Source organism: Ambystoma mexicanum, chromosome 13 (genome assembly GCF_040938575.1).
Source record: "Ambystoma mexicanum isolate Mex_15411 chromosome 13, UKY_AmexF1_1, whole genome shotgun sequence".
Taxonomy (NCBI): Eukaryota; Metazoa; Chordata; class Amphibia; order Caudata; family Ambystomatidae; genus Ambystoma; species Ambystoma mexicanum.
In genome coordinates this window covers 571,475,577-571,485,792 of record NC_090938.1, presented here as the reverse complement: position 1 = coordinate 571,485,792, position 10,216 = coordinate 571,475,577, and the positions used below count along the sequence as shown (strand labels likewise).

The 10,216-nt window shown below is 50.0% G+C and overlaps 1 protein-coding gene across 1 annotated transcript in view; it reads left to right on the top strand.

Moving 5' to 3' along the window:
• The first annotated feature begins 5,713 nt into the window (after nt 1-5,713).
• NXPH3 (neurexophilin 3) overlaps nt 5,714-10,216 on the top strand; it is a 160,859-nt gene continuing 156,356 nt past the window's right edge. Inside the window, exon 1 of the mRNA XM_069634384.1 lies at nt 5,714-6,055. Within this exon, the coding sequence (XP_069490485.1) occupies nt 6,002-6,055 (54 nt within the window). The 5' untranslated portion in view covers nt 5,714-6,001. The remainder of the gene's footprint in view (nt 6,056-10,216) is intronic.

Sequence of the window (10,216 nt, the reverse complement as noted above, 5' to 3'; positions counted from 1 at the left end):
ATCTGTCACTGAATTCTGACTAGTGCGTGGGTTCTGTATAGTGTTAGTGACTATCAGTAGATTCTGCACTGTATGTGGGACTCTCACGGGATTGTGTATAGTATATGCATCTCCCACTGGAATCTGTGTACTATCTGCGACTCTCACAGAATTCCGTATTGTATTTGTGAACATGACTGGATTCTCTATAGCGTGGATTCTGTCTAGAGTAGGTGGGTCAGTAGATTCTGTATGGTATGTGCGTCTCTCACTGGATTATGTGTGGAAGGTCTGAATAGCGTTGGATCTTGTATAGTATATGCATTGCTCACTGGATTCTGTGTTCTATGTGTGGATCTCACTGGATTATGTGTATACATGTGAATATGAGTGGATTGTGGATAACATGGTTTTCTCAATGAATTATGTGCAGTATGTGTGAATGTCAATGGATTCTGTGTAGTATTTGGGACTGTCAGTGTATTCTGTATGGTATGTTCATTTCCCACTGTATAATGATAGGAAGGTTTGAATGTCAGTGGATTATGCATAGTATATGCATTTCTCAATGGATCCAGTGTGCTATGACTAAATATCATTGGATTCTGTATACTATGGGAGAACATAAGTGGATTCTGCAGAGTATATGCATTTCTCATCGATCCTCTGTACTATGTGTGAGGAATTTTCATCTGACAAGGGTGCAGAGCCCTGGCTTTTTTTATTTTTATTAATACATAAAATGATGCAGGTGATTTCGTCTACAAATGGAAATCTGCTAACTAGAAGCCCCTTTGTTGCCAACTCCATGCCAAAAGGATAGTGTACTTGTGCCCTGCTGCATCAGTAGCCTGATCCGCGGCTCCTGCTCTGCTCGTGTCGCTGATCAGATTCAAAGGTCACAAGATGCCCAATCAACTGTCAAGTCACTGCAGCCCAGAGGCAGCATTTAAGATATGCCCACTGTACCAAAACTACAATAATAGTGAGTAGCCTATGCTGGTGACAGGGCAATCTCTAGAAATAAGCTATGCCCGAGTTTAGGCATAGTCCATGGTACTATTTATGATCCTGCCAGCCACATGCAAATTGTTATCACACATGTGTTACCTCCTGTGAGTCAGCTCTGCTATGGGAGGAAATGTGTATTAGGGTCAGGCGGGCCGATACTGCATACCAGCAGGACAGAAACCGGAAGGACCCAGCCTCTCTTTGATTCCCCTTTGTGAGGGCCGGTAAAATCCTCCCCCAGAGACAGCCGCACAGCAGGCTGCTGTCTGGGGCCGAGGCATCAAAGTAGCATGCTTATTCAGATAGAGTAGCCTCACACCAGGGTGCCGAATGTTTAAAGACCTTTGTTATTAGTAAGGATGGAAGGGAGCATGAGTAGGATAGGCAGGGGGCTCTGGTCACTGGAACAGCCCTTCCACCATCTTGTTTCTCAATGTCTCTCTTTCCCTTTCCTGTCCCCTCCACTTCCTCTGTAGCAAAGCACTTTGGGAATGTCATCAACTGGGAAAAATCCACTCCAGCCAGGAGCAGGGATTGGTCCACTAAAGCAGGCTAGCTTTAGACCAATCACATGAGGAGCTGTGCCTTTAAAAGAAGAGGTCTCTCACCTCTTCAGCAGATTCCCCTCAGTTTCCCTCAGATCCTTTAAGGCCGAAGAGTAGTTCTGAAGAACTCACTGAACTTCCTTTGGGAGAGTTATACTCTCCAAAGCCCTCAGCTTGAGGTGAAGACAGATTGTCGAAGACAGAAGGAAGTTCTGTCCCCTAACCACTCCCAGGGCACACTGGGGTGACCAGTGCTGTGGACCAGCACTACCACTCTGCAATGGATCTTCTAAGCTAGGGGAGCAGACCCTGAACTGAAGCATCTAATCGTCAAGCCCTCCTTGGAGGCCTCACAGCAACCGGAGGGCCAGACCATCCGAATCTCCCTGTTCTACCACACTAATCAGTTGCTCCATGTTTTCAGCATCTTGAATAAGAGAGAAGGCGCTGGCATCTGCGTTCCTCCAACCAGCCGCACTATTGTTTGCATCTCAACCAGCTTGACACTGCATTGTCTCCTAGAGAAACTGGTCACCTGCTAGGCCTGAAGCAACTGCCCAATGTGGGACATGACCCGAATCACTGGAGAGTCACTCACCGATTCTAACTCAACCATGACTCAGCCTAGCTAGCCCTATAACTGCCACTTTATCAATCTCACATCGACGCACTCAAGATCACCACTTCAATGACCGCCACCCACTGATTTCAACCGCTGGGGCATCACTCTTCAACCCCTCCCAGTGGCTAAAACCAGACTCGGCCTTGTCAACTGCAAAGTGTTCCTGGAACCCACCCAGACTGAGCAGTGACCAGTGCTGCGGACAAAGGACCAACACTCTGCAATGGATCTTCTAAAGTAGGGGCCTCCACGATCCTACTTGTCCAAACTGAGCCTAATCAGCTTGCATCGACCTTCAACCCCAGGTCTAACTGCATAAGCTCACCAAGAACTGAATCCTGGTACTGTTGACTATTAACTGCCCCCACTGTCCACTTGGACTCTAGAGACTGGTTAGGTCACGAATGGTCCTGTTTTCAACAAGATGTCCTTTTTATGGTAGTACCTTACCACCCGTGGAACTATGCTCAGAGTGCTACTTTCTGCAGTCTGTTGCATCTTCTCTGCTCTTTCCTTTGGGGTGGGTTGTTGTGTAGTATTCTCTTTTCGTTCACCTTGATTGGACTTTCACTGTATTTTGGACTGTGATCCTATGTTGTTTGGAGTGCTACTGGATCACCTTCACACCCCTCTTAGGAATACAGCTGCCAAAAGGTGAAGGAGGTATATTGCTTAACTGTCCCTGTTTTACCTTTTATGAATGTGTTGTGTTTTGGTTTGTAGAAGTGTAAGGGCTGAGCGGGCCATTTTCCCCTACTCATCCTTGCACTCCTACAAGGCAGAATCCAAATCGTCACACTATGTGTGAGCATCACTGGGTTCTGTGTGCTATGTGTGAGTATCACTGGATTCGGTGTACTATGTGTGAGTATCACTGGATTCTGTGTACTATGTGTAACATGAGTGGATTCTGGATAAGATGTGGATTTCACACTCGAGTCAGTGTAGTAATGCGTGAGTCACTGGATTCTGTCTAGTATTTGGGACTTTCAGTGGATTGTGTATGGTATCCGCCTCTCTCACTGGATTATGTGTGGAAGGAGTGAATATCAGTGGCACTGCATAGTATATGCAATTCTCACTGGCATTCAGTCTGCAGTGTGTGACTTTCACCTGATTCTGTATAACACGGCTGGATCGTGCATAGTCTGTGTGCGGGACTCCCACTGGATTCTGCATAGCGCCTGGGGCCCGCCAGATTATGTATAACAGGTGTCAGCGTGCCCTCGGGTTCTCAGTAGCGGGGTATGGTGGCGGCCGAGGTGTCTCGGAGGCATGATAGGGCTATCGGTTAATTGTCTGTGCTGTCGTGTGAGGGAGTCGGGGGTCCTTCGGAACCGGCAGTGACAGCGCTGGTGTTGCTAAACAGCAGCCGGGCTCGGCTACACAAGAGGACACGCTCTGCATAAAGCTTGGCCCTGCCATCATCAGCGGAGCAGGCCAGACACGGCTGGGGCTGGAAGCGTCTCATCACAGCAGCGTGTTTACCAAGGAGACGTGTCCTTGGCAACCACTGGCCCCAAAATCCTTCGCCGCAGCTCCCACTAGGAAAGTGGCAGCTCCCCAGCCGGCGCCTTCTCCGCGGTGCGCCAGGGAAGGGTTAACGCGAGAGAGGTGCGCTTATGAGAAAAGCAACTTCTGCTGCCGGAGAGTGGGGGTCCGGGGTTTGGGGGGGGGAATAGGGGAAGAGAGAGGGATCGAGAAATAGAGACAGGTGAGAAGGGCAGAGTGAAAGCAAAAGAAGGGGGTGGGTGGAAGGAGGCTCGGGGGGCACAGAGAGGGAGCGACACAGGTGAGAAGAGGGGGCGCGGAAAGGGTGGGGAGCAATGAATGGGCGGAGAGAGAGCGGACAGGTGAGAAGGAGCGAGGGAGAGGCGGAGTGTCAGGGTAAAGAACTAGAGAGGAATAGGACTGGTGAGGAGAGGAGACAAGCGAGAAGAGACGGGGTGAAGGAGGGGAGAGCGGGGAGACATAGAAAGAGGGCGGCAGGTGGGGCTCTCGGGAGCAACGGGGAAGGCGGAGGGTGGGCACAGACGCGAAGAGACATAAAAAGAGGGCGACAGGTGGGGCACTCGGGAGCAACGGGGGGGGGGGAGGCACAGATGCGAAGAGACATAGAAAAAGGGGGACAGGCGGGGCAATCGGGAGACACATGCGCCGAGTAGGAGAACGAGAGGGGGGCTTAGAGGGAAGTCGGTGGTGTGCTAACCAGGTAAAGAGACAGAAGGGGCGTGTGAGAGGGAGGGCAAGGAAGCAGTTTGGGGGGAGAGCTGGGGTAGAGAAGGGAGGCAGAAAACAGGGGAGACGGAGCAGCAAAGAAGGAAATAACAACAGGGAGCGAAGGCAGGGTTAGATGGACAAAATGAAGGTGACAGGTGAAAAGCAGGAGCACAAAAGAGATGGGGAGGAGGGCAGAGGCTAGAGCAGGAGGGGGAGAGGGTCCAAGAGGTATTGAGATAGGGGACCGGTAAAATGGCAGAAAAACAGGGAGGGGGGAAATGAGTGGACGAAGAGAGACGGGGGTCGATGGAGCTTAGGGTAGAGGGCTAGAAAAGGGGCAGCCGAGCAGGGAAGAAAGAAATGGGTGAGGTGGGGTGCAAGAGAGCCAATGTGAGGGACAGCGAGCGGGAAACAGAATGAGGAGCGACTGAGGGAGGCGGTGTAATGGGGGTGCGATGACGAGGAGTTGCTCAGAAGGATGGAGTGGAACGAGAGAGAGAAAAATGAATGAAAGAGAGTGAGCCGAGAACGACAAAAGTACGAAAATTGGGTGGGGGGTTTCAAAGAAAGAGGAACGGGGGGGGGGGGCAAAAGGGCGGGAAAAGAATTGCGAAAAGGGGACTGTGAAAAGAGAGAGAATGCGTGCACATGTGAAAGAGAGAGTAAAATGAGGGGAAAGTAATAGAACGGGCAGATATATATATATAAAGAAGAGAGGGTAAATGAACAAAGGAAGTTGCCAAGAAAAGGGGAAGAGTTCTCAAAGGGGTGAGACGAGAGGCGACATATGGGGGAAAGACAGGGGAACGTGGATAAGTGGGGCGGGGGGTTATCACGAGAAATGCGCAGTACAGGGAAAGGCAACAGGCAGAGATAGAGAAACGGGTAAGGGGTGGCCAAGCTCAGAGAAACAGGCATGAGTGAGGGGGAAAAAAGACACGCGGGGGGGGGGGGGTGGGGGGGGAGGAGTAGTGAAAGAGGGAACGGGGACAGCCAGACAGAGAGGGAGGACAAGGAACAGAGAGAAAGGAAAGAGAGTGAGGAAAAGAAGAGGGATAAGGACTGTGGACATGTATGTATTATATATATTTAGAAAGAAGGGACAGGTGAGAAAATAAACTGACAGGAAGGGAGAAATGTGTGAGAGAAATACAATAGAGGTTAGTGGAGAGAGCGAGAGAGAGGGAGAGAGAGGGAGAGAGAGAGCACGGGTGAGAACGTGAACTGAGGTGCAGGGCCAGTCTGGGAGGAGGCAGGAGAAGAGACCGAGAAGGGGCGGGAACAAAGGGGGAGAGGGAGGGAGGAAGGGAGGGCGAGAGAGCAAGTGAAGGGGAGAGAGGGTGAGACAGAAAGGGTGGGAGGGGAGCTGAGAGCAGGCGGGCTCGCAGCCCGGCACTTCTGCTCAGCACCTCCTCGGGGCAGGTCGCAGACACGCGCCTCCTGGCACAGACCTGCTGCAGGTGAGGGGGGCAGAGAGAGCCGGCGTGCCTGCGAGCCCCGGGACCACCGGAGCGCGCCCCTTCTCCTTAGACCATGGACCGCAGGGCTGGCGGAGACCTGACAGCCCAGCAGTGAGGCGGCACGGAGGCAGCCAGGCGGGCGGCCGGGCACCAGGAGTGGGAAAATGCAGCTCACCCAGTACTGCTTCATCTTCCTGGTGCAGGGCAGCATCTACTTGGTGAGTGCACGAACACCGACCACGGGTGGCACAGGACCGGGCAGACGGCACCCTGTACCGGGGCGCACCTGGCAAGAACAGGGGGCAAGGGGTAAAGGGAGTCGCCCGGTACCCACGGGCAGCAACACATCTATAGCCGCTGCCCGGGAAACTGTTACACATCAGGTGGCAAAGGGAAGGGTGGCTCGGCACCCACAACCTGCAACGCCCTCCACCTGGGAGCACGGCAGGTACCAGCGGGCAGAGGGAGTGGGGTGCATCGGTGCCGAAATCCCGTAACACGAATGCACCCTCTATCTGGGAGTCCGCCACATACCAGGTGGTACACAGGGGGCATGGGTCAATACACAGGCTTTGTAAAAACGAATCGCTTGGCAGTCTGCCCCATGCCACTGGACTCGGGTAGAGGGAGATGGCCAGCATCCAGATTCTAAAGATATTCACCGTCTGCCCAAATCTTGCCTCATGCCAATGGTCGGTGGCAAGGTGCAGTGGTAGCGGATGTGGATCAGTAGCCTTGGGAGCTTCCCAGCCAGCCACATGCCTCAGGGCAGGACCAGGGGGCATTGGGTCAGTAGTGGCCAGTGCCTTCTTCTTTGCTCTTTTCATGGTTAACGTGTACAGGTAGAAACCCTGTTTCAAGAACTCTCAGCGTTGGCAGATTGGGGAATCGAGAAACAGGAGGAAAAGATGAATGGGGGAGACATCAACATTTATTGTGCCATCATCACAGCGACCTTCAATCAACCAGGGGTTACATAGAGCCATTAAAGCAGACACTGGGATCAGCTTTCAGGTTACCAAATCAAGCCGGCCAATCACAATTCGGCTAGCCACACTGTTTATTTGCGAGATAAATACACACATCCTGGGCTGGCCACTCTACAACCTGATTGGTTATACAGTGGTTTTATTCTGGAAAGAGAACATATCTAGGGAGGTTGTTTGGTTTTATTCTGGTAAAAGTGCATATCCAGGGAGGTTGAGTGATTTTATTCGGGAAAGAGCACATATGCGGGGAGGTCGATTGGTTTTATTCTGATAAGGGAACACATCCAGGGAGGTTGGTTGGATTTATTCTGGAAAGAGCACATATCCAGGTAGGTTGGTTGGTTTTATTCTGGAAAACGCACATATCTAGGGAGGTCGTTTGGTTTTATTCTAATAAGAGCACATATCCAGGGAAGTCGATTGGTTTTATTCTGGTAAAAGCACAGATCCAGGGAGGTCGATGGGTTTTATTCTGGTAAAAGCACAGATCCAGGGAAGTCGATTGGTTTTATTCTGGTAAAAGCACATATCCAGTAGGATTGATTGGTTTTATTCTTGTAAAAGTACATATCTAGGGAGGTCGATTGGTTTTATTCTAATAAGAACACATATACAGGGAGGTTGATTGGTTTTTATTCTGATCAGAGCACATATCCAGGGAGGTTGATTGGGTTTATTCTGTTTAAAGCACACATCCAGGGAGGTCAATTGGTTTTATTCTGGTAAAAGTACATATCTAGGCAGGTCGATTGGTTTTATTCTGATAAAAGCACATATCCAGGGTAGTCGATTGGTTTTTATTCTGATAAGATCACATATCCAGGTAGGTTGGTTGGTTTTATTCTGGTAAAAGCACATATCTAGGGATGTCGATTGCTTCTATTCTGGTAAAAGCACAGATCCAGGGAGGTTGATGGATTTTATTCTGGTAATAGTACATATCTATGGTGGTCGTTTGGTTTTATTCTGATAAGGGCACACATCCAGGGAGGTTGGTTGGATTTATTCTGGAAAGAGCACATATCCAGGTAGGTTGGTTGGTTTTATTCTGGAAAACGCACATATCTAGGGAGGTTGTTTGGTTTTATTCTAATAAGAGCACATATCCAGGGAAGTCGATTGGTTTTATTCTGGTAAAAGCACATATCCAGTAGGATTGATTGGTTTTATTCTGGTAAAAGTACATATCTAGGAAGGTCGATTGGTTTTATTCTAATAAGAACACATATACAGGGAGGTTGATTGTTTTTTATTCTGATCAGAGCACATATCCAGGGAGGTTGATTGGGTTTATTCTGTTTAAAGCACACATCCAGGGAGGTCAATTGGTTTTATTCTGGTAAAAGTACATATCTAGGCAGGTCGATTGGTTTTATTCTGATAAAAGCACATATCCAGGGTAGTCGATTGGTTTTTATTCTGATAAGAGCACATATCCAGGTCGGTTGGTTGGTTTTATTCTGGTAAAAGCACACATCCAGGGGTGTTGATTGGTTTTATTCTGGTAAAAGCACATATCTAGGGATGTCGATTGCTTCTATTCTGGTAAAATCACAGATCCAGAGAGATTGATTGGTTTTATTCTCGTAAAAGTACATACCTAGGGAGGTCGATTGGTTTTATTCTAATAAGAACACATATACAGAGAGGTTGATTGGTTTTATTCTAATAAGAGCACATATACAGAGAGGTTGATTGGTTTTATTCTGATAAGAGCACATATACAGAGAGGTTGATTGGTTTTATTCTGGTAAGAGCACATACCCAGGGAGGTGAGCACGTGCCTAGGGCAATATTTTCTCAAGCAGGAAAGCCTGGATTTGACCCCACATCCCTTGTTTACACATCACAGCCATCAGTGTAACAAGTGCACACCTTCCCCTGTGCATTCTCTGCTTGAGCCAGATACTTGTTTGTGGGCATAGGAAATGCATCGCTGGACTGGAGGATTTCTTTTAAAGAGACCAGTCTTTGTTAGGTGTTAGATCCCTGCAAGCAGGTCATTTAAGCATCTGAGGACCCCTTGAGGTGGGCACGTTTGAGCTTGGGGATAGGGGTGTGGCGGGGGCACGGAATTGAGAGCAAGAGGGAACCTAAAGAGAGCTTCCCTGGTTCTGCTGCTGCTGTTTTAGTTGGTAGTTAGGGCCATTTGGTGATTAACTGTGGTGTCATTGCTGTTAGTGGATGGAGTATGCACAGAATAGAAGAAAAAGAGTGGAAAGTGTCGGGCGGAGAGGAAAAGAATTATGGTCTGGACAAGCAAGTGGTGAGAAGGGCCTAGCAAAAGAAGGCAGAAGACAGCCGGAGATTGGGGGTGGGGTGGGAGGCCTTGCTGTCGGTGGGCGAGGCTGGATTTTGATAGTCAAGGTTGATGGGGGAATAGGTGAGGCACGCAAATAACTCGGAGTAAGTGGGAAGAGAAGGCAGAGAGTGGAGGTGGTGGAAGGTGGTAAAAGAAGACAAAGGGAACGATTCCAGAAATGAAGAACCGAAGAGGAAGGTGGAGGGAAAGTGAGTGCAGATGAGGGAGGGAAGCCGGTCGCAGTGGAGGGAAAGTGAGGATAGATGTGGAAAGGCAATCTGGGTGCAGTGGAGGGAAAGTGAGCATAGATGAAGAATGGCGCTCAGGTGCAGTGGAGGGAAAGTGAGCATAGACGAGGAAGGGAGGAAGGGCAGCTTAGGGGATAGTGAAAGGGAAGTGAGCATAGATGAGGAATGGCGGCTCGGGTGCGGTGGAGGGAAAGTGAGTGCAGGTGAGGGAGGGCAGCCAGTCACAGTGGAGGGAAAGTGCGCAGAGATGTGGTAGGGCTCTCTGGGTGCGGTGGAAGGAAAGTGAGCATAGATGAGGAATGGCGCTCAGGTGCAGTGGAGGGAAAGTGAGCATAGATGAGGAAAGGCAATCTGGGTGCAGTGGAGGGAAAGTGAGCATAGATGAGGAAGGGCAGTTTAGGAGATAGTGAAAGGGAAGTGAGCATAGATAAGGAATGGCGGCTCGGGTGCAGTGGAGGGAAAGTGAGTGCAGGTGAGGGAGGGCAGCCAGTCACAGTGGAGGGAAAGTGCGCAGAGATGTGGTAGGGCTCTCTGGGTGCGGTGGAAGGAAAGTGAGCATAGATGAGGAATGGCGCTCAGGTGCAGTGGAGGGAAAGTGAGCATAGATGAGGAAAGGCAATCTGGGTGCAGTGGAGGGAAAGTGAGCATAGATGAGGAAGGGCAGTTTAGGAGATAGTGAAAGGGAAGTGAGCATAGATGAGAAATGGCGGCTCGGGTGCGGTAGAGGGAAAGTGAGTGCAGATGAGGGAGAGCAGCCAGTCACAGTGGAGGGAAAGTGAGGATAGATGTGGTAGGGCTCTCTGGGTGCGGTGGAAGGAAAGTGAGCATAGTTGAAGAAGT